General features: G+C 41.5%; 1 protein-coding gene across 1 annotated transcript in view; it reads right to left on the bottom strand.

Annotated features, from left to right (window-relative positions):
• The window catches only part of KDSR (3-ketodihydrosphingosine reductase), a 35,552-nt gene extending 19,954 nt beyond the window's left edge, over positions 1-15,598 (bottom strand). Inside the window, exons 1-5 of the mRNA XM_069467917.1 lie at positions 15,425-15,598; positions 11,084-11,173; positions 8,523-8,579; positions 4,621-4,686; positions 4,335-4,430 (exon numbers count right to left, since the gene is read on the bottom strand). Coding sequence (XP_069324018.1) covers positions 4,335-4,430; positions 4,621-4,686; positions 8,523-8,579; positions 11,084-11,173; positions 15,425-15,532 — 417 coding nt within the window. The 5' untranslated portion in view covers positions 15,533-15,598. The remainder of the gene's footprint in view (positions 1-4,334; positions 4,431-4,620; positions 4,687-8,522; positions 8,580-11,083; positions 11,174-15,424) is intronic.
• Positions 15,599-24,864: the final 9,266 nt, after the last annotated feature.

Here is a 24,864-nt window from a genome sequence, read left to right as displayed (position 1 = left end):
TTCTAGCCCTTAGTTCTAAGCTTAAAAAAGACCAAAAAGAGAGTAGGACAGTGGTTAACAGTACAGATTTTGGTTTCAGCCTTGGCTCTACCATTTATTGGCTATTTGATGATGAGTAAGAGAGTCAGACACTTCACTCATTTTCTGAGCTGAAAACAAGGTTAATATTGGTACTACCTCATAGAGTGTTTGCAAGGATTCAAAGAGAAAACACAAGTTAAGCATTAGCACAGTCCCTGGCTTAAGTAAGAATTCACAGAACACTGGGTAAGAGCTCACATAGAAACTAATAGTATATATTTTCCCTCATCCTAAGAGCTCTTAAAAATCTTAAATCTTAACTTGAAAATCTAAGAATACTCGCATTAAAATGTTTCTCTATTACTTGCATTAAAATGTTTCAAATATTCGTAAAAATATTAGATCATCATGTAACACTAAACACTTCAACTGGTGACTTGAAGTCAATCATGATATAGTAACTTAAGAGAATAAGTAACTTTTTGAAATGATGACTAGAAACACTGGGAGAGATGGGGAAATATCTATGCTATAAGTTGAAAAAAACAGAATGCAGACTGTATTCACACTGTGACTGTAACTATTTTAAACATTAAATAAAAGTATACAAGCTCAGATGCAAAACCAGTGAAATACAGAAAACTGTGATTGCGTTAGGATGTTGGGATTCTCTCTTTTTTTTTTTTATCCAAAATGTGTTTTAATAGCATTATATTATTTTGATAATAAAAATGTTCTTAAAAAATATTTGAAAAAAGATGGTACACTAAATTCATGTATTTATATTGGCACCCTTTAGAGAACCCATTAAAATCTTAGTGAGGAAATTTTTTTTACAGCAAGATACCACAAGAACAATGAATATAGGAATAAAAATAATAGCAACAGGCCAGGCACGGTGGCTCATGCCTGTAATCCTAGCACTTTGGGAGGCCGAGGCAGGTGGATTAAGGTTAGGGGTTCACGCAGGACCAGCCTGGGCAACACAGCAAGACCCCATCTCTACAAAAAATAGAAATACTAGCCAGGTGTGGTGGCGTGTACCTGTAGATCCAGCAACTCGGGAGGCTGAGGCAGGAGGATCACTTGAACCCAGGAGTGTGAGGTTGCAGTGAGCTATGATAACGCCACTGCTCTCATGCCCAAGCAACAAAGTGAGACCCTGTCTCAATCAATCAATAATAAATAAATAAAATAACAGCAGCAATAACCTTTAGGAAGCTGAAGAACAGAATGACAAGTGATAACTAACTTAGCCAACCACAGGAAAATGAACGCTAAGTGGGAGAAACCAAAAAACAAGATCGCACCAGAGTCCCAACAGGCTCGAGCCGCACCAAATATCTCCGGGATGGAAGGTAGGGGTGGGTGGACACAGGGCTGAAAGTCAGGACTATAGACTACGCATCTGTTTAAAAAGCAGTCTTCTAGAAACAGCCCAAATGTCCATCCACAATGGCTAGATAAACAAATGTGGTATCTCCACACAATGGAATATTATCACCCTCTGAAAAGGAAGCACTGATACATGCTACAATGTGGATGAACCTCAAAACATTGTGCTAAGTGAAAGAAGCCAGACATGAAAGGGCATATATCATATGATTCCATTCATACAAAATATCTGGAGGGACAGAACAAGCTTCATGGTTGTCAGGGGATAGGGGAGGAAGTGGGGAGTGGGGAACAACTGCTTAGTAGGCACAGGGTTTCCCTTTGGGGTGATGAAAATGTTCTGGAACTAGATAGAGGTGGAGGTCACACAACACTGTGAATCTGCGAAGCACCTTTGAACTGCTCACTTTAAAATGGTTATTTTTATGTTATATGAATTTCACCTCAATTTAAAAAAATCAATGTGTGACAATGACAGAAAGAAAAAAGCAGTCAGATCCTAGGTGCCTTTTCCCTCTCCATAGAGCAAATCTGTGCCCCTCTTCTGGCCTGGAGGAGACGGGAGATTTAGCTTCTGGAGAGAGCAAGTCTAGCTAAAGTGAGAGGTTTAAGTGAAAGTCTGTCCAGACACTGAACACCCAGAGGCCAGCTGTCTTCCCCAGCTCCACCATGGACGGGCCTGTACTTCCTATGTAGGAGCTGGAAGACTCTTCTCAGGGCTTCTAACCAACCCAGGAGGCAAAGTCTACAGATACTGACACTAAAACTTCCCCCTGAGATAAGGCCCGGACAATAACCCTTCAGAAAGCCACCAGAGCTTCCAACGAAGTCTCTAACACGAGACTGAGACATTGGCCTCTTAGGTCAAATAAACACACACACAAAGCAGAGACAAGGAAAGAACAAAGGAAAACTTAAAAATTATTCTACTGCTTATGTGCTTGCCTGTTACAGCCTGTCCTTCCTTACTTAGGCCAAGACTTTATTTTCTTGCTCACCACGGCACCCCAAGAACAACACTCATACATTAGACATTCGCTTGAATCTACTCGGATTGAGTGAATAAAAGGGGAGGAGATTAGCATTTATGCAACAGCTGACATGGGCAGACATCATGCTACTTAATCCTCACAGCCCTGTAAGCTCTGTATCCATTTTACAGAGATGGAAGCTGAGGCTGGAAGAAAACAGAATGCTTTGCTAGTAAATGGTCAGACTTGGAACCATTAGAGTTAAGATTTGAAACCGGTTTAACCTGATCCCAAAGCCCACCTTTTTATCTGACTGTGTCCTGCCGCTGGGAAACGGCACAACAAATAGTCCATGTGGGTGGCACCGATGTGGAAAGATGATAGTGGTCATGGAAAAGAAATAAATTGTGATTTTTTTTTTTAAAAGAAAGAGAAAGAAGGAAGGAAATGGCAGTGTGAATGGAGACTAAAGGTTAAGAGTAAAGTTATTTTTTTTTACAAAGATTGGAATTGTGCATGTTTTTACATTTCAACATGCTTCGTGTTACTCTCTCTCTATAGATTTTTATGTCTTCCTTCATCTTACCTGCTTTACATTTCTCCTTGTCATGGACACCTACACACTCACCTGTTATTAAAACCTCAGTTTCTTCTCTTCCTGTTCACAATCATACACCTCCACAAAGCCTCTCGCTTATCCTGGTGCTTCCATCAGACAATCCCCGCTCCTGCTGCCCCCAACGGACACACCCCACTTCCCGAGGGCCTGACATTACAGCTGTGCATTTATTTATCACAACCATGCACCTCCGTATCCTCAATCCACTGAATTCCCCACATTTAGTCAAGTGAGTCTGCCGATTCTCCTCCCTATCATCTTGCACACGTATGCACACACACATACACCCTCTCACACACGTGTGCACACACACATATACCCTCACACACACATTCACACAACTACTCCTCTTTTTCTGGCTACCTTCCAAGTCTTCTGCTTGATCACTGAATGTCTACAGTACTATAAAAACTATTTTTCCTAATTGATCCTACATGTAGACAGTGGCATAATCTTGGAAATCTGCCTTCCGTTCCTTACAGATGAAGGTACACGGGCCTAGACAGCTATCTGTTATGCCTACTTGATGAAGGAGTCCTACGATATTCGAGTTCCACCACTCTGTGTCCACCTCTTGACTCTCCTGACTTGCCTTAAGTAAACCACAGAGTTAATGGTGCTTTCCCCAGCCGACCACAAGCAAGAAAGAGGTCTGTGCTGCTGGTTCAGCGTCTCTTTTCCTCCAAAACTGGAATGTGATTTAACTTCACAAGGTCAAGCATTTGAAACCCATTATTACAATGAAGACTCAAGAGAACATTAAGAAAAAGATGGCTGATGTGCTGCCAACTAAAAAATGTTGTGCACTTTAAAAAGATTTCAAATCTAATGTCCATTTTTTGATGCTAACATAAATTACTAAGAGAGATTCCTTGGCAAATCTGTTTAAAAATAGAAACATCAATAGATGCATTATCTTTTTACCTTCATTTGAGAAGTCTAGCAAGTCTGTCCTCCAAATGTTTTGGTTTCTCCTTTCTAATAATACATGATGTGAACTTAACCTGAACATCTAACATCTCTTGGTTTATCAAGTGCTCTCTGGAAAATATGACCTCAGGAAATTGTTGAAGTAATCTGTGTCGCGTTAGAGGTTTCAATCCCATTTCATAGCTGAGAGGACCAAGGTTGAGAAACTTGTCTAAATTCTTAAGGTTAGATGGTCATGGCACTGGGGCCAAAATCTTGTTCAGTCTTCTTCTGGTCCTCTCAAACTTCCATGAACACCTGAATGCATTCATCATCTGTTTCAGTCTTAAAGCCTTTATCCATGGCTTATTCTACTTTTAGTATATGGGCTACTCTAGTGAGTGAACATTTTTACTTACTTCAAAAGTACTAACTTCAAGATCTTCAAATTTTCCTGACAGTGACATTCCTGCACAGTTTACAAGCATGTCCACTGGACCCAGTTTCTCCTGTGCCTAGAAAAACGTATCAGAGCAGACATTAATGAAAGAGAAGAGAAAAACCACAGCAGCAAGTAAATGCTAATAAATAACATCTAAACTATTAAACCTACAGGGAAGATTTACCAATTCCAAGTCACACAGCAAAATGGTAAAAACCAATCAAAAGTCAAGCACGCTATTTCTGATTAGCCCAATCTCTTACTTGTTTTATGACATTTTCTACTTGGTTATAGTCTTGACACACATCAACTGATATACAAAGCACCACCTGTTAAAAAAGAAAAAAAAATGATCAAAAATATGCAGATGTCAAAACCATTTTTAAAAGATGTTTTTAAAATTAAAGGCAATTCTTTCCAATAAAAAAGGCCAATTTTGAATGTATACATTGTAGTCTTTGAAATCTGCTGACAATGCAATTAGTAGAGTCTAATTTTCTTAGCAGTTTTCAGAGTTAAGCAAACTCCAAAGAACATTTTAAGAAATGTAAAAAATGCTCCTCTTGAAATGCCACTAATCTATAGTGACAAAAGGTAGATCAGGGGCCACCTGCAGCCGGGACTGGAAGATGGAAAGAACTTCGAAAGGGCATGAGCAGACTTTGGGGAGTGATGGAAATGCCCCGTGTCTGACTGCAGTGGGGCTTCATCTGTCAAAAGCCATCGAGCTATATGCTTCAAATGGGTGTGGTTTATTATACACAAATTATATCTCAATGAAATTGTTAAAAAGAATAACAATGAACCTAATAGGTAAGTTTTTAAAAATACTCCCCTTGAAGCAGTACTGGCTACCCTGTTGAGATTCAATATCAGCAGGTGGAACAAAGTGTTGAGCAAACACCTATTCCAGAAGTCACCTCAGCATGGGCCCATGCTGGGGACCGAGTCAGTGATGGCCCAAGTGGACCATGAGACATTATCTGATGAGGAAGGTTGAGGGTCAGTCTTGGTCCGTCAGACCTGAGCTGGGCACAGAGTGGCATCTGAGGTTTGCCCGAGACCCCTGACTCTGGAGCTGATCAGGCCACTCACAAATTGTCTGGACAAGGGACACCAAGCAGAGCCCAGGGCCCACCCAGTACAAACCCTGCCACGCTCAGGGGTCCTCAGCAGAGTGATGGTGGGAAGAGCACAGCCTGTGCTTACCACAGACAACAATTGCATTTAGACTTTGAAAAGAAAAAAAGAAAAGAAAAGGAAGGAGAAAAAAGGGAGGAAGCACAGACTTGGGTGCTTACTTTGATAGAAATTTATGAAAAAGACATCAAGAGCCCTTTTGATTTTTCTTTTCGAGTAGTGTTTTCAGATCCAGAGCTTAGATCCAGAGCTTTCAGATGCAGAACAACAGAGGAATGTTCTATGTTCCAAAGGAGGTCACTGCAAGCAGCAGAAAGGTGTTCTCAATTTCTCAGCCTTTCCATTAATTCTTCCATTTTGAGATTGGCTGGCAAACTAACAGGGAGAGAGAACGAGTACGTACAGATGGCACATCCACGCGGAAACAATACACACCCACAAGGGGTCAGGAGTCCAGTGAGAAGCCTGGGCTCCAATCCTGGCTCTTCACTTTCTAGTCGAGCAGAACCGGAAAAGGGTGCAGTGGCCGCCACTGTAAATAAGGCCATCAGAAGCCAGTGATGACCAAGATTCTCTCCGGCTCTGAGAAGGCATGCCAAAGGGCTGAATAAAAAGAGACTCGCTGCCTTAGGGGCAGGAAGTTTTATTAAATGCAAGAAGGAGCCCCGCCCCTCCTCCAAAGGATCTAAATTTCTAAGAAAAGTAAACGCCCCCTTCACAAACATAACCTGAGGTATTCCAGTCTAGAGGGGTTGCCCTTGGCTGAAAGTGGATTCTATCTCTACATCCTCACACAGAAAACATTTTTTAAAAGCAGTAGGAATCATATGATTACTTTTAAAGGACACCTTTTCATACGGTATTAGATCAGTTACTGTAAATAAAATCTATACCACAGACAAAATTTTTTTTAAAAATGTTAACAAGGCACAAAAAAAAAAAAAAAAAATGCCCACACAAGCCTGTGGGACGGCCAAAGGATCAAGCTCGCTTTTGCCCACCCCAACCCTGATAATCTCCCACCCTTGATATAAAAGAAAAGAAAAGAGTTTTCCACCTGCCCTAATGTGCTTTGATAGACGAAGAGAGGGCAGAGATGGTCTTGGCCATGAGCATTCAGGATCTGTGGTTCCTCTATCAGAAGTTACAGGAGTATGGAGAGAAATGGGGGGGGGGGGCGGTTGGTGTTCTTCCAATGTTTGTGGGTTTCATAGAAGGAGGTACAGGCAGAGGCCACAGTCAAAGAGAAAAACTCACACGTATACAGGAGATACGGACAAGGAGTTTTACCTGCGTCATCGATTGCAATAGCAAAAACAAACAAACAAAAAATAATGGGAAACAGCTCAAAAACAGGGCACTGATTTAAATAAACTCTGGTTTATTTAACTCTGCTGCAGCAGTTTAAAAAATGAGGCAGATTTATTTAATTGGCATGGAAAGATCTCTAACCTATTCTGGAGAGGGGAAAAGGCAATTAAAACCACAGTGAAATACTATCTAAAACTCATCAAAAAGGCAAAAATTAAAGTCTGTCAATACCAAATGTTGGCAAGGATGTGGAGCAACAGGAACTGAAATCCCAGTGGTGGGACTGTGACCACCTTGGTGAGGCTGAAGACCCACATCACACTACAACTCAGCAGTTCCATTTCTAGGTATGTACCATTCTTGTACATGTATACAAAGAGACATAGTGAAAACTCTTCTGAAAGCAAAAAGAAAACAAACAAAAAAGCTGCAAACAATCTAAATATCCACCAATAGTGGAACCAATGACCGAAAAGTAGTCTATACATACCAGATAGCAGTTAAAGAATGAACTCCTACTTTATGTGGCAACATGGATGAATTTTTAAAATAATATCAAGTAAAGAAATAAAGTTGCACAAGAAAGCATGAAGAATGATGTTACACCGATCTACAGAGTCAGAAAGTAAACTGGTGACGGCCCAGGGCTGGGAGGGGCTTGGGAGGGAGTGGGAGTGACTGCTAACGGGTACGGAGATTCCTTATGGGGTGACGAAAATGTTCTAAAATTGATTCTGGTGATAGTTGTACAACTCTGTGAATATGCTAAAAACTACTGAATTGTACACTTGAAATGGGTCAATTAATTGTATGGTGTGTGAATTATCATACATCTCAATAAAGACTGTTAAAAAAAAATAAGAACTGACCAGCCTGAGCAAGAGCAAGACCCCATCTCTACAAAACATAGAAAAATTAGCCTGTAGTGGTGCGTGCGTATAGTCCCAGCCATTGGGGAGGCTGAGGCAGGAGGATGCTCGAGCACAGCAGTTTGAGGTTGCAGTGAGCTATGATGACGCCACTGCACTCTAGCCTGGGCGACAGAGCGAGACTCTATCTCAAAATAAATAAATAAATAAGAATACCATAAAATTCAAAAAGAAGCAGAACTGAACAGCAGACTATTTAGGGTCACATGCATACTTGGTAAATTTGTAAAGAAAACCACAGGAAGGAGCAACCCAAAATTCAGGGTGGGGGCTGCCTCTAGGAATAAGATGAAGGAGATGAGGCTGCCATGGAGCACACAGGGGGCTTCAGAGACCCTCATAAATTCTATTCCTTAGGCTGGGCGATGGGTGTGTGGTGATTAATTTGTTATTATGTTTTATACTGAAATATATGTGATAAATGCCATTTTATTCATCAAAAAATTTCCATAATCCAAAAAGTTTTTAAATACCCCTTTCCTCGTAAGCATTTGTATAAAGTTTATTTAAATAAATAATTTAAAGGAAATCATTTTCTAGTAAAACATTCTGTTATTTGACCATTTGTGGATGTGTATTGAGTCTATTCTTTTTTTTTTTTTTTGGTATAACCTGAGTTCCTAGACAATTCAAACAATTTTACTTTTTAAAAAGAGTGTCATATGTGTTTTAATTAGGAAAAGCATATATGCTTTCAGTTAACTATTCGCAGTTGAAGTAATCCTTTTTTTCCTTTATATAAGTGTGTTGATTTCAGAAAATACATTCTGAAGACAGAGATTTACCTGTTTATCATTGATAGAGTGCTTTTCAATTTCCTTCTTTGCCTGCAGCAGCTTGTCCTGAAAACAACACGGAACAGTTAGTTCTGGTGATTGTCTATACCTATGTCTGTTTGTTGAAAATGAAAGAAAAAGCAATTATTTGTCTAAGTATTTGTTTAAGTACTATTTGTTAAATTCTAGAAAATACACAAAACAGTCTCTACACTGCATAGGTGGACTGGGCCACAGTCCAGGAAAGAAAAGCTATAAAGTATGTTAAGATATGAATAAGTGATAACAGGCTTTTAAATTCACTGCAGAGAAAGATAATAGAAAAATAAATGAACCTCAAAATACCAATTAACAGTATTAACTGCTGATGGTCATGCTACAGTTCTAATTGGTTTGATCTGACATCATTAAGTTATGAACTAAAACAAAAGCAAACATATTAATGTGCAATACTTTCAAATTTAAAGGTATGTATGATTCCAAGTCAAGAGCGCTTTCATAAGATAGTGTCCAAAATTTTCCTCCTCTACTATAAAAGCACATATAGTAAAGATCACTTTCTAGCTGAAATGGGTAAACTTCTACCTGGCTACTTTAAAAAATACTCTCAACAAGCAAAGCTACCCAAGTAACTGAGTAATTCTTCTAAGGTTTCAATTTTGTTTGTTTTATTTACTTTCAAGAAAACAGATGTTAGATTATAATATCTTAATTTGCTACAAAAATAACTTAATAGTATGATATAGAGAAGAAAAAAAGGGAGGAAAGTTCTTCCAAAGGACACGTAAGGTTTCTAAACCTGAACACGTCTATAATAAAATAACATTGTTCTATTACTAAAGATACATAAAACTTGACTTTGCTGAGATTGTAATGAAAAAGCAGCAGTCCCCAACCTTTTGGGCACCAGGGACAGGTTTTGCGGAAGACAATTTTTCCACGGACTGGGGAGGGTGGGCGAGATGGTTTCAGGATGATTCAAGCACATTACAATTATTTTGTAGTGTCAGACCTCTTGATAAATCTGTATTTGCAGCTGCTCCCCAGCACTAGCATCACCACCTCAGATTGTCAGGCATTAGATTCTCATAAGGAGCACGCAACCTTGATCCCTCCTAAGCACAGTTTAAAGTAGGGTTCATGCTCGTATGAGAATCTAATGCCGCCGCTGATCTGACAGGAGAGGGAGCTTATGCGGAGATGCTAGTGATGGGGAGCGGCTATAAATACAGATGAAGCTTTGCTTGCTCACCTGCTGCTCACCTCCTGTTGTGCAGCCCGGTTCCTAACACTGGCACCACAGTGAAAAAGTACATTGGATTAAAAAAAAAGAAAAGAAAGAATTTCTTGACGCTAGAGGCTCTTCAGCTCACTCATTTCTAACAATGCAAGGACCCTCTATGAGCTCCTGAGCACCTGAAACACTGGGCTCCTCTGCCTCCATTTTTATTTACCTTGAGTCAAATAATGGCATTGTTTAAAACTCACAAAACGCCATTTTATTAAATTTGTGTCTTCATTTGTATAAGGGGGTTTCGATGCCAAAGCAAATTCATTGTTAGAGAAGTTAAAGCTATAAATGAAAGAGAGGTAGCTAATTCTGCCTTTCTTGGTTTTTAAAAGAAATTGTGGACGACCAGGCCTCATTCTGTGTCATTATTCAAACACTTTCCCCCAAAGGCCCTCCCTGACCTGCCATTCCCACTGGGCTCTGTTCAGCTGTCCATGCCCTACCTGAGCAGTTACCATACTGTTACCATCCTTTGGCGTAGGTGAATCCAAAATCCCCGAGCAACGATGCCACGCTGGCATTCCCACACTCTCCATCATTCCTCCCTTCAGTTCTTCATTCAGCAAATATGTTTGAGCACGTGCTATGTGCCACACACAGAATAGCAGCGGTGCACAAGGTAGCTATGGGCACTATTCCCCAGACCCCATATGGGGAGCAAGAGGACTTCATGACAGTTCATGTGCGCACAGTATCTCTGCTTTGCACTCCAAAAATAACTTTGGTAAGAATAACAGACTCTGACAAAAAGAAAAACAAATCCTGCATCAACTTGACTTAGAAAAACATGTTATGCTAAACTTCTAGGGAAGAATGAGACTCCTCTGTGGTGTCTAGATTTCACTAGAGATGTCTATCATGTCATAAGTAAATTACACAGAGAAACCACAGATAAACACCTACACACCTTCAGGTATGAGCTCCGAAATCACTGCTTCCAACACCTCTGGCCTGACAGAGGGCCCTGCCTGCCTTCCTGTGGCCAGGTGTGCTACTTAACTATGCCTCGGCCTCTTCCAACTCAAGATCTGCGGTATCTATGATGATGTTGCCTAATATGTTAATGGCATAAGTAATTATCTGTTGAGCTGACCTGACTTCAGTTGAGAAGTATTCGGCCTACATATGAGAAAGAACCAGTAGTGCAGGAATCACATCTCAAATTAAGGAAGCCAAGCACTTTCCAGTACAGAAGTGAATGCTAAGAAGTTTAGCAAGCCTCTTTGACTAATGTAAAGCTGAATAAGTGAGTTAGGAATAACAAACCCAGAAGACTTACCTCATTTCGTGCAACCAGAGTAATAAATGCTCCTTGTTTATAGCACTCAATAGCAATGCACTTCCCAATGCCACTGGAACCTCCTGTAACCTAAAAACAAAAATCATAAAATCATCTTAGCACTTGAAATTTCCCCTCTGTAGGAAGATTTTTAAAAATCTTAATTTAAAAATAGTTATTTTTAAAAATAACTATGATGTACTCTAAAAATGAATCTACAAGACCTAAATGTTTAGCTATTGTATCTTCTTCCTACCAAACTTAACAATTGGAATAAGTACAAGCATGAAAGACTGTCAGTAGAGCTTGCTGCTTTGACAGTTTTAAGTACTGAAGCATAAATTGCACACTTAAGATATTTTTCTGAGTTCGCTGGCAAAAAAGTAACCTATAAGTCTCGCTACTTAAATAACACATTAATCTGCCTCTGATTCCAAATCCAAATGAATCTTATTTCCTTACTGTACCTCTGGGTATGACTATAACAGATTTTAAAAAATGGTCACCTGTATATATCTTATGATATTTGAAATGGGTGCTTTCTATAAAAGTAATATATAATCATAAGAAAAATCTGAAACGTAAAGGTTTCCTTCTTATATTACTTTTCCCCTCATTATCTACAGCTCAGCCATACTGGCTGCCTTTCAGTTCATAGTTCCATGTACCTTCCAACCACAGTGCCTTTGCACATTCTATTTCTCTTGCCAGGAATGCTCTCCTCCCCTCTTTTCATCTAACTGGCACCTACTCATCTATCAAATCTCAGCTCAAATATCACTTCCTCAGGAAAGCGTTTGCTGCCTTCTCGGCCCCACCCCACCTCACTTTTCAGCACTGCATTCCTTCCTCTCTACTTTATGGCACACACAAAATCAAACAGCCATACATTTATTTGTGTGATTATTTGATTCACAACCATCTCTATCACCACCCCATAAACTCCTCCCTTAGCACAGGGAGGATTCGATATATATTTCACTGAATAAGACAAATGCAACATTACCTTTCTAGTCATTTTGTCCCCATGCACATTATATAATATTGCATGGTACTGTATCCTGCTTTTAAAAAAATTATATCGTAATGTCTTATGTCAAAAAACTAAAAGGCTTCACAATATTGCATTAAATAGCTATATCCAAACGTAATTCTTTCCCTATACTCAAACATTTAGATTATTTGTTAATATTTTTCTGTTATACATAAATCATGCTGTAAGGAACAGCTCTAACCCCATCCCAGGATTTTCAAATCATCGTGGAGCGCCTCCTACACAAATGCATCTACTTCCATGTGACTCACAGGCATCCCTTACTTCTCTTTAGCCTCAACTTGCCACCACCGAAGAGATTTCTTTGGTGGATAATTAACCAATTATCTACAGAGGGTTGCTGTAAAAATATACCTGTTGCTTAGGCTAACAGTTGCCTCTGAGGAGGTCTTTGCTATCAGGATAGTTCATGGGTTGTTTTTGGCTTATTAAATTTCACCAGATATGATAATTCCATAGCAATTGGCAGGACCCCCGCCCCCCAAATGTTCCTGTTTTATGACATTACCCCTGCTGCTTAGATGTCCCTCCACCCACATGCCACACACACCTACATTTCCAAACCCTACGCATCCTACAGAGCCCAGCTCAAACATCGCCTCCTCCATGAAGCTTTTCCTGACTCTGTTACCCAGTCCTACCCTTCAGCTGTCACATCTACCTTGAGCAGTTACTTACGTATCTCAGCTCCTTTGCCAGGATTCAGTTCTCTAAGGATGAGAACCAAGTCCAGCTGATTTCACTCATTCCTAGAACAGCACTTGGCATAAGCAGTTGCTAAATAAATACTTGCCTATGTTAATTTGCAAACTGGTGTATGATGCCATTTCTCTGAGAAGTACAATGTCAAAAAAAACTTGTAAATAAAATTTCCCTATTTGTTATTCAATGAGAGTGATTCTGGAAGTTATGAGGTTATTGAGAAAACGTACATGCTCTGAAGTGCTTTGTAGATTTTAAGCTATTGCTATCATTGTCCTTTTCCTGGACCATATATAGGTAAGCTAGTTGTGTAAATTTACTGCAAAGCAAGAAACAGGTTTAAACCTGATCACAAGAAGAGTCTGACGTCAGCTTTTGGGTCGTGATTCTTGGGAAACTAACCTAGTCAAGTCAGGTAATTCTTAGAAGGTATCTAAGAATACACTTATGCCAATTGGGCTATGTCATTCTGAATGTTATAAGAAAATATAAGGGATTTCCACAAGGGCTGAAAAAAGTGATAAATGTCTATTGAGTTGCCTGACAACTGCTGCTAAATCGAGCCCAGATGGGGCACACTAAAGATAATAGTTCAATTTCCTTTATCATTCCCTCTTACTATTCATTGCAAATATTTTTTAAGTGTTACTGTCTTAATCACATCATATAGCTCTTATTAAAGGCAACAGAGGGGACTGTTTGCTGCCAGGAGAGCTACTCCCAGTCATCTCCAAAAAGGGGGCATATATAAATAACTATATACTGTGTGAGACTTGCTGCAGTTTTACTACTGCAGTAATTAGATAGATAACACTAATATATAAGAATTTTTCTAAAAATGAAACAATAGTTATAAGTTTGTTCATGCTTCCACACAAGCAGTCTAAAGATTAGCTCCCCCTCCTAAAACCACCCAGTCTGGTCTTAAAAATTCTCAGGAAAAACAATTACACCTTCACTCTTCTTGGGACATTAAAAAAGAAGACAGATGGTGACATCTGCATGAATTATTCAGGTCATTTTCACCTTACTTATTATAGTGTGAAATAACAATGCTTTGTTTTAAAGTGGGATGGTAAAAATAAGAAATTCTTCTTAGTCTATCCCAACCAGACACGATGTTCATTCATCTTACCTATGGCCTGCAGCTTCATGGGGCTGGAAGGACTACAGTCAAGGTTAAGTGAAAATGTCTTATAAACAAGGAATCAAAATTTTCATTCTGCTTTTGGCATTACTTTTTTCCAAATCATTCTCTGCAAGCACAAGTTCTGAAAGAATCCATGTTTTTGTGGCAGAAGTTTTCTTGTGGCTCTGAAACTTTCAGAGTTTAGTATGATTATATAGTTTTTCTTTTCTTTTTTCTTTTATTAATGAATCCAGACAATCCCTCACCTACCTTCCACAATCAGGAATAGCAGGAATTGCAAATAGTTTTTTTTTTTTCAAAGCAGAAATTAAAGAAAATACATGATCTCATTCACAAACTCTTTTCCAGATTTAAAGCACACTAAAAGAAACGATCATTTTACCCTACAACAGCTCGGTGGGGAGGCTGGGAGCGCAGATTCAGAGCTGACGAGCCAGGAAGATACGTGCTGCCAGCTTAGTTAGTAACTAACTCTCCTTACGCCTAACTACCCGCCTCAGTGTGCTTTGGGGGTGGGAGATCCGAATAAGAAGGCTACCGCACACGGTCAAGTGCTGGGCGCCGGCGGGGAAGGCACTCTCTCTCAGGGTAAGGAAGGTGCCACACATGCAGAATACGGATCATTGAATACGCGAGCTTCCGGCAGGACACAAACCAAACCCATCCACATCTCCTTCACTCCCAAAGCACCATCCGTGTCGTTAGGCTCACCCTTTTGAATCTGAAGTAATAGCAAAGGATTGCTTTGAAGCAGCAATCAGCAGCCCCCGAAGTGAGCTCGGAGACAAGTGTGTAGACGGGACAGAAGCGTCCCAACACCACTCGCTAACTAGGACCGCCATCCCACTGGGTTCAGAGTCACTTCCTAGAATCCTTTGGCAACCGCTCTTCCTGTCACTCGCACAGGCCATATTCCAGTGGCAAGCTGCCTCAGCGGGTCCCGGCGGCTGGGACCCGCCCGCCCTCTGGTCCACCCCCTCGCGACCCTGCGGCGTCTGCGCCCTCTCCGCGCGCTCCGCACCCCGCGCGCCACCGACCGCTGTGTCCTTGGCAAAGTTTCTCAGCCCCTCTGTTCCTCAGTGGACTCATCGGGAAAACGGAGGACAAAATATCCACATCCCAGGGATGCTCGTGAATTAACAAGCAGCTGCTGTGCCTCCGGAGCTCCGGGAACCCGGCTGGCTGGCGCTGTCCCCCGGTCGCACCGCTCTCCAGCCCCAGGAGGCGCCAGGTGCAACGGAGGGAGGGTCCTTGAGGCCCGGTGCTTGGCCTGAGGTGACAGTGCCGGAGTGGACGGTGGCAGGTGACCCTCCCCATTTGGCTGTCCCTTCCTGGGGACCCTGGCCTGGAGAAAGGGATGGCGGCGGCCCAGCCTCGGTGGCCGGCTGGCCGAGCGGGCCGGGAGGTCGGGACGAAGCAACAGGAGGCCACTCACCACCACATGCGCCCCAGGCAGGGCGAGGGGCTTGGGGCTGATGAGCGGAGACACCATGTAGAGCAGCAGCACGAAGGCCACGAGGAAGGCGGCCGCCAGCAGCAGCATCGCTCGGCCGCGGCGGCAGGGGCCGCGCAGGCACAGGCGCGCTGGGCTTGGCGGCGGTGGCGGCGGCGGCGGCGGCGGCTGAGCGTCACGCGCGGCTCGCGCAGCGCGGCGCAGTGTTTGGGTTCGCAGGCGGGGCGGGGCAACGCGGAGGGGAAGAGGAGGAGCCAGGCAGAGGCTCCGCCCAGGCGGGGACGGGCTGCCCGGGATGCTCTGAGGCCGCCGCCGCCGCCTGCAGAGCTGCTTTTGGCGGGGCTCGGGCGTCCCTAACGGCCCCCAGAGTGGGGACGGGCCCTGCAACCTGCCCTGCCGAACCGGGGCGTCCCCGAGCGAGCTCCGGGCAGCGCCACCTGCGAGCGCTCCTGGGAGGGGCTGGGTGACTTGCTCCTGGGTTGTTTTGAGGGTGCCTCTTAGGACCCCGCAGAGCAGGTCTGCAGACCTCCCAAAACCTCCTGCTGAGCGTCAGCAGCGCCCCGGCCCCGGGAGCACCGCCATTTCGTGAGTACCGGCGCCCGGACTGTGCCTCGGAGCGTGATAAACAGTGGAAGCCCGGAGATTAAGCCCTGAAATTCCGGCTTCCATTTCATATTTTCTTAGTGTACTGAGAAAATGGTCACAGCCCACTTTCGCTTTTCAGAGGACCGGAAAGCCTTAACCTGAGTTTTGAAAAATCACTTAGATGATTCAATTTCGTTCATCTTCTTTACCAAAGCAGGTTCAAAACAAAACAAAACAAAACAGCTTTATTGAAATCTAATTCACATAACTCTGCCGTACAGTTCACCGATTTAAAGTGCATAATAAATGGTTTTTAGTATAGTCACAGAGTTGTGCTACCATCACAACCATAAATTTTAGACCATTTTTGTCACACTCCCAAAGAAATCCTGTACTGTATTTCTCTTCTTGATTTACTGTCCAGAGTTAGCCAAGCTGTAACACTTGAGAGCGCAGTCTCCAAGACTTCTGACAAGGGTGCAAGTTTGGAACTTCCTAAACCACCTTCAGTTTTGATAATTCACTGGAAGGACCCATAGAACTCACTGAAAGCTCTGAGTATTCGTGGTTACAGTTTATTACAGGGAAAGAATATAGATCAAAATAAGCCAAGGAAGTAAATGTATAGGGCAAAGTCTGGAGAGTTCCAAATGCAAATCTTCTGTTGTCATCTCCCATGGAGTCAGGATGTGTGACCCTCTCAGCATTGGTATGTGACAATATGCTTGGAATGTTGCCAGCCAATGAATATCTTTTGAGTTTCTGTGTCCAGAATTTTTACTGGGGACTCATTACATAGGCTTGGTTTAATTGTCCACGTGGTTGAACCTTGTCTCCAACTAGACTGATAGTGCATGACACAAAGCCCCCACCTAAATCACTGGTTGGTTTTTCTGGCATGGCCAATCCCTGTCTAAACAAAGACACTCCTATCAGGTATGACATACATGACCTCCCAACAGCCAAGGGCAAAGGCCAAACCTTTTCAGAAAAGGCTGAATTCTTTACTACATAGGCTGCCACCTGGCCTTTGGCCAAAGCTATCTTACGGAAAAATGAACGTATGTCCAACATTTGGAGGAACCACTGTGGGTGGAGTAGGAGGCTTTTAACTCAGTTTCCCAGTACATTTGACCATCAATATTATTATAATCAGTATTATAATCTCACCAACACTGCTAGGTGTTATACTGTATGATATGGTAGTAAACATACCCTGAAAAATAAGAGTCAAAATGACTGATAGTGACATATGACTAGCATTCTGCTCAGCCATCATTATGTTAGGTAGATAGTTAGGATCTCTGGCTCTTCTAGGGACAAGGGTGCCCTGTTTTGGTTCTGTCTTAAGCAATTGCACCACTTGGAAAGAAGGGTAAGGGTGGGCATGCCATTTTGGTGTTGCCCCACCCTTAATCCTAGCCCAAGCAACACTTGGGATAGAGGGAATGTTTTCTCAATTTGGGAATTCCCTAGCCTAGGCATAATAGGATTTCCAAAGTGACCTAGAGTAACCTAAGGGTAATTATTATGCCATTAGATTCAATCTGCATCATGGTTCACCCCCCCCCCCCCGCCCCCCGCCGCCGTGGGCTTTCAGAGAGAGAGCTCTTATAGGCAGATGGAATTTTGAGGACACCTGTGGATCATTTAGTAACATCCCACACCTCCTGAGAGCCTTCCCTGGGACTGGGCTAATAAAAGGAAACAATCCGAGAATTCAAGGAGAGTGAATCAGTGAGTCAATTGGTCTGTCTCTCTCCACTCACAGAGACTAACCCGTTTTGTTGTACAGTTATGAGCTGCTCATGTGAAACTGCTTCCTGCCTGAGGTTGGCATTGGCCCTACTGGTGATTTTTCCAAGCAAGGAGTCAGAGAACCAGGATAATAGTCTGGACTTGGCACTTTGGTGTGTCTGGTCATTCTTTGGCCAAGAGCACACCAAGAACCGAGGGCAGACTGCCACCCTGACGATCGTAACGTAGGACCAGACTTTCCCAGAGCATTGCAACTCAGGCTTGCAGGTTCCCATTTAACTCTTACCAGTTTCCAAAAACAGGAAAACCGTTTCAGGCACCAGACACTGAACATGTTTTGGCCATCAGGTATCCTCTACTTTTTAGAATTAACAACTATGTGGGCTCAGCAATCTTATTTGTTCCAATTTAGCATGTCCAATCAAATTGCCTCAAGGGCAGATTTACCTGCCTTCCGTTTTGTAATGCCAGGTAAGGGAGACTCCTTGGGGAGGCACAATATCCATCTGCAGAGTACATTCATGATAAGGAGATGCAACCACTTCATACAGAGTCTGTTCAAATGTTCCGATTTTTATCCAAATTTCACCTTAATCCTACCAAACCTTGTATTTCCACATCTTCCCAATTTAACTGGAGCCTCTGTTAGGACTTTACCAATAGGTTTTAGAACCACAGTGCATGGGGCTACCATGCCAAGGAATTTCAGAAATGTTTCTTTGCCACCCATGACCATTTACCTATTCATGTACATTTGGCTTTGGGCCCCCAGTCAGGGGTTGGACCAATGGACCCAGTTTTTCTCTTTAGTTCTTATCTTGATTACATTGCATATCATCACCACAGGCCATTGGGGGGTCAGGTTTCTCCTTGTCGTCTTTGCTTTGCAGCTTTTAGGATTTATCTCAACTAGGATGGATTTGTTTAGGGGCCTTCAATGTTAGTGGACCAGCAGAGGCTCCCACTGGGCCACCCAGCCTCTGAGAGTGCTGCATCAAGACTTTTGTTTTGACACCACCAATGCCTGCTTTATTCATACCATTTCTTAATAACTGTTTAAATATTTCATTCACTCTCTCTTTTCTGTTTCCCTATTGTCTTGGAATCAGTCTACTATATGTTGTTCAGCATAACTTTTACCTTTGGAGGTGGCCCTGAGGTAGCAGCTGCAGCTCAAACTGGCCAGGATTCAAGCTTGGCCCAGCCTCAGGATCTGCTCCAACACTATCCCTTACTTTCAGCTGTTACAGATAATAATAATAATCAAAGGATTACATGTTCAGCCTTTTTCTTTTTACTTTGCATTTATTTTGGCATCCAATGAGCCAACTCCCTGGGAGTGGCATCCATCATTTATAAATTCCACTGGCGAATCTTACTTCCAGTAAGGTAAGTAAACCCATGATCAACTGGAGTTTATTCCAGGGATGCAAGGCTGGTTCAATATTTGAAATTAAATCAGTGTAATTCACCATATTATTAACAAGCTAAAGAAGAAAAATTGCATGATAGTATCAATGCAGAAAAGACATTTGACAAAATCTGACATTCATTCATAATCACAACTCTCAGAAAAACAGGAATACAGGGGAACTTCCTCAACTTGATAAAGAACATCTACAAAAAAATCTACAGCTAACATTATATTTAATGGTGAAAGACTGACTACTTTCCCTGTAAGATCAAGAACAAGGCAAAGATACTTGATCTCACCACTTCTTATTCAACAAAATGCTGTAAGTTCTAGCCAGTATAGTAAGGCAAGAAAAGGAAATGAAAGTCATATAGATCATAAAGGAATAAATAAAACTATTCCTATTTGCAGATGGCATGATTGATCATGCAGAAAATCCCTAGGAATCTAAACAAAAACAAACTTAGTAGAATTAAGCAACTCCAGCAAAGATGCAGGATACAAAATAACTATACAAAAGTAAAATGCATTTCTATATAGTAGCCATGAACTTGTGGACACTGGAATTAAAAATATAATTTCACTTACAATTGTTAAAAGAAATAAATTGGTGTCACTCTCACAAAAGATGTACAGAACTTGTATGCTTAAAACTACACAATGCTGATAAAAGAAATCCAAGGAGTTCTAAATAAAAAGAGAGACACATCATATTCATGAATTGGAAGACTCAACATAGTAAAGATGTCAATTTTTTCCAAATTGATTACTGTTTAATGCACTTCCTAGTCTAACCCCACTAATATTTTTGTAAATACAGACAAGATTACTCTAAAATTTATATGTAAAGGCAAACAAACTAGAATAGCTAACACATCTTTTTAAAAGAAGAATAAAGTGGGAGGAATCAGTCTACCCGATTGTAAGACTGGTTATTTAGCTACAGTAATGAAGACTGTGTTGTACTGGCAAAGGACAGACACATAGATCAATAGAATTTGGAAATAGGCCCACACAAATACACCCAACTGATTTTCAACAAAAATTAAAAAGCAATTTATTGGAGGAAAGTGTCCTTTTCATGAAATGGTCCTAGGACAATTGGACAGCCATAGACAATAAATAAATAATGAATTTTGACCCAAAGCTTATACATTTTGCAAAAATTAACTCAAGAAGGTGTGATAGCTAATTTTATTTTTCAACTTGACTAAGCCATATAGTGCCTAGATATTTGGTCAAACATTATTCTGGGTGTTTCTGTGAGGGCATTTTTGATGAGAGCATCATTTAACTCAGAAGACTGAGTAAAGCAGATTGCCCTACCTAATGTCAGTGGGCCTTATCCTATCAGTTGAAGGCCTGAATAGAACAAAAAGACTAACCCTTCCTTGAGTAAGAATTCTTTCTGCCTGATGACCTTTACACTAGGACATTGGCTTTTTCCATGGCCTTTGGGCTTGACGTGAAACATTGGCTCTCCGGCTTGCCAACTTGCCCTGCAGATCCTGGGACTTGTAGCCTTCATAATTACATAAGCCAATTCCTTACAATAAATCTCTATTATGTATACATCCTATTCATTGATCATGGACCTAAATGTAAAACTATAAAATGTTTAGAAAAAACACAGAAGATGATCTTTGAGAGCCAGGATTATATAAAGACTTTATAGATTTGGCACCAAAAGCACAGTACATAAAAGAAAACACTGATAAATTGGGCTTCATCAAAATTTGAAAATTTTACTCTGCAAAAGACCCTGTTAAAAGGAAGAAAAGGCAAGCTGCTGACTGGGGGAAAATATTTGCAAACCATGCATCTGATAAAAGACTAGTATCTAGGATATGTAAAGAATTCTGGGCCCACACCTGTAATCCTAGCACTCTGGGAGGCCAAGGCAGGAGGATTACTTGAAGTCAGTCGTTTGAGACCAGCCTGAGCAAGGGAATGTCCTGTAGCTAGATGATACCAATGTCAATATCCTAGTTGGGATATAGTGCTATAGTTTTGCAATATAGGAATATTGTGGCTTTGAAGATGATTCTTACATGATAAATCCAGTGCAGCATTTATATTTCCTAATGATGTTGGGTTCTTTCTTTTCCCTTGGGGGAAACTGGGTGCAGGGGATCTCTGTTTTGTTTCTTGCAACTATATGTGAGTGTACAATTATCTCAAACTAAAAAGCTTAATAAAAAAGAAACAGAAAATTCAAGTGGAAGAGGAAGGCAGGAAAATGGGTCAGAGAGATACAACAACACAAGAACCAGGAAAGATTTTAAGCATGAGAGGGACTCAACTTACCATTGCTGGCTTTGCAAATGGAGGGAGGGGGCCAGAAGCCAAGGAATGTAGGTGGACTCTAGAAACTGGGAACAGCCTTCAGCTGAAAGCCAGTAAGGACACAGGCCTCAGTGTTGCAATTGCAAGGGATTGAATTCTGCCCACAACCTGAATGAACAAGGAATCTATCGCCTAGAGCCTCCAGAAAGGAATGCAGCCCTGCTGACATCTTAATTTCAGCCCAGTGAGACTCATATTGGACTTCTGACCTACAGAACGGCAAGATAATAAATCTGTGTTGGTTTAAGCCTTAACTTTGTAGTAATTTGTTAGAGCAGTATTAGAAATCTAATACAAGTTCCCCTTGCCCACTCAGACTAATATAGTTTGGAATTTTTGCATGGCAAGTCATCGTTGAACTTTATGGCTTAAAACAGCAATTATTTTCTCTTTCAGTTCCTGTGGGTCAGGAATTCAGGAAGCCTTTGGTTAGGGAATTCTAGCTAGGAGTCCTTTGCACGGTTGCACCCACATAGTGTCTGGGGCTGGTGTAGCAGAGGGCTGAAGCATCTGAGGACAGCTCTCTCCACGTGGTTTCTCTGCCTGGGCTAGTCTGGGCCTCTACACAGAACAGCAGCCTCAAGGCAGTCAGACTGCTGACAGGAGACTAGAGACTGAAGCTTCCAGAGCAAGTATTCCAGGGAGCAAAGTGGAGGCTGTATCACCTGTAGTGACCCAGCCTAGGAAGTCATAGTGTCACTTCTGCCGTATTCTGTTGGTCTAAAATATTCACAAAAGCCCACCCAGTTTCAAGAGGAGAGGAAGTAGATCCCACCTATCACTGAGAGGAATGTTGAAGTGACATTGTAAGAAGAGCATTTGAGTGGGAAGATATTGTTGTGGCCATTTTTGGAAAATATAATCTTTCACAAGAACCAAACCTAAAAACCACTGAAAGTGATTACCCCTGGGAAGTGGAATCAGCGTTGAGGAGGGTTTGAGGGGAGGGAACCACTAAGTTACATCAGGTGGTACCTGAGTCTGTGCTGTGCTTCACGCTCTGCCTGTCATGATGGTTCTGGTCAGGTGTCTGTTCACCAGAGTTGGGAGTATTTTTGGTCATGCTAAGGAGTAGCATCTTAGTGAGCTGAGCAGTCATTTTTTTTTGTCCTAGGGACCTCATCACCAATGAATCATTGCTTAAGATCTCTGTGGGAGAGACCATTCTGATGACCACACTAGCCCTGCAGCCTAATGTGGTGCCCAAGTGCATTAGACATGTACTGGTCAATTGCCACTACTTGGCTTTCGCAACCGACGGACCTTTCCAGCCCCGATGAATTGAAAAGTCAGTAAAGCGCATTAGAAAGTGTTCCTTCCACTTATCAAAGCCTTGGCTAAGGGATTGGATTCTGGGTCTTTTCTAGGAATATTGTGGCTCTGAAGATGATTCTTAAATGATAAATCCAGTGCAGCATTTATATTTCCTAATGATGTTGGGTTCTTTGTTTTCCATTGTATGCTACTGGAGTTCAAAAAGGATCTACTGTTGAGTTCAGTTTCTTCAACCAAACAAACCAAATCACTCTCAGCAGCTCAAACCAAACTACTGAATGCAGCATCTGTTGATTGAACCCATATTGATAAATTCAATCACCTCTGAAACTTGATTCTCCTTTTTCTTGATCAACATAACCCATGTTATACAAGCCCCAAATATTTGCTGATTATTCAGAATCCTCCAAATTCTTGAAAATATACACATTTCAGTCCTATGAAGCCTTCTCTTTTCCTACTAAATTTTGTTACTTTCACAACCAAATTTGGTGAATCTGTGAATTCAACTGATATAATTTGGCAACCTGCAGGATCAAATGCCGAGTTTGGCTTTTCATTACTTAGGCACTGTGGTTGCAGGAAATGTCTCTTTTAGCACAGTCATAGATCCTTGGGTTTCCATCTCTGCTTTGACTTCAACCAGCCACTCTCATGCTCTTGTTTTGCACTCCAGCAGCTGTAAAGTGGCTCCCCAATGTCTTGTCCTCTCTGGGCGCTTCATTCCATGTGACCATAGGCAGTAATGTAATTAGTTGTTTCACCATGAGCTACCAGATTCCCATCTGGCTAGATGCTGCGGATGCAGCTACAATCCTATTTTTAATGTCCTACCACCTTTGTGTTACTTGCTCAAGTTTGAAGGACCTGGGTGACAGTACATGATATGCCAAGGCAAAGTCAAGGGCCCATGGACTGGCTGTCAAATGATGAAGAGAAATAGGATCTTTCCACTTTGGTTCTTGCAGTGGGAAGCCAGGGGCATTGCCAAAACTAGGAGAGCAGTCTGGATGAAATATACTCTTCTTCAGAGTGCATTTGTTTGATGACTATCTTTGCTATCCTAGTTTTCTCTTTTTAAAAACTTTTGTTATTTTATAGCATTCCAGAGGAGGAGACTTTAATTCTTGTGATTTGCTGTCAATCAGACTGTAATTCTTCTTTAAAACTTTTTTTTTTAACTTTGGGAAATTAAAAATATTTAAAGATAAAACTATAAGGAAAAAATAAGCATCCATATTTACGTCACCCAGATTTAGATGGGGTTCTTACTATGTTGCCCAGGCTGGTCTCAAACTCTTGGCCTCAAGCGATCCTCCTACCTCAGCACAATTGGTTTTTATGAGACAGTGCAAGTCGTCTTTAGCACATCTCTAATTTTGAAGTCCCCGATAACCTAGATAGAAACATATCACAACTTCACTAGACCAGTAAGAACAAAGCCACCTTATAAAATTGACTATTTTATAAAAAGTCTCACAGATAATCCATCAGGTAAATCAAAATAAAAGCATAACTCCCTTATTTTTTTCAAGCCTTTACTAAGTATCTAATAAGTAGTGTCCAGTACTATGTTAATTGGTAGGGAAAGTTTAATTCTCAGTTTATAATCTCAATGATCTAAACAAGATGAACAGAACATGCTTGAAACAGAAAAATCTTAAGATAGTAGTAGCAACTTAGGGCTAAAGAAATCCAAAAGTAGGATGAGGATAGTTCAGGGATTCTTCCTAGAAAAGATTACCTGGTTCGTCAGCTAGGTTTTAATGGAAGTATGTGATTTGGACTAGCAGAGAAAATGACACTCTATTAGAGACTGATATAAATGAAGGAATGGAGGTAGGAAAGAACATGGCACCTGTGAGGGCTCACGAACTTGAGGCAACACCAGTGTCAACACCATGTACCATGTTGCTTCATTTGCAACCTGCTGCACCAGTGTTAGGTAGGTATGCCTCCATTTCTTAACCATGAACGTGGCTGAATGGAGCTTCCATAGCATTAATAATCAAATTCACTCATTCTGTTCTTCTGCATGTCGTTG

This window comes from Eulemur rufifrons, chromosome 5 (genome assembly GCF_041146395.1).
Source record: "Eulemur rufifrons isolate Redbay chromosome 5, OSU_ERuf_1, whole genome shotgun sequence".
Lineage (NCBI taxonomy): Eukaryota > Metazoa > Chordata > Mammalia > Primates > Lemuridae > Eulemur > Eulemur rufifrons.
This window is presented reverse-complemented; position numbering and strand designations above follow the sequence as displayed.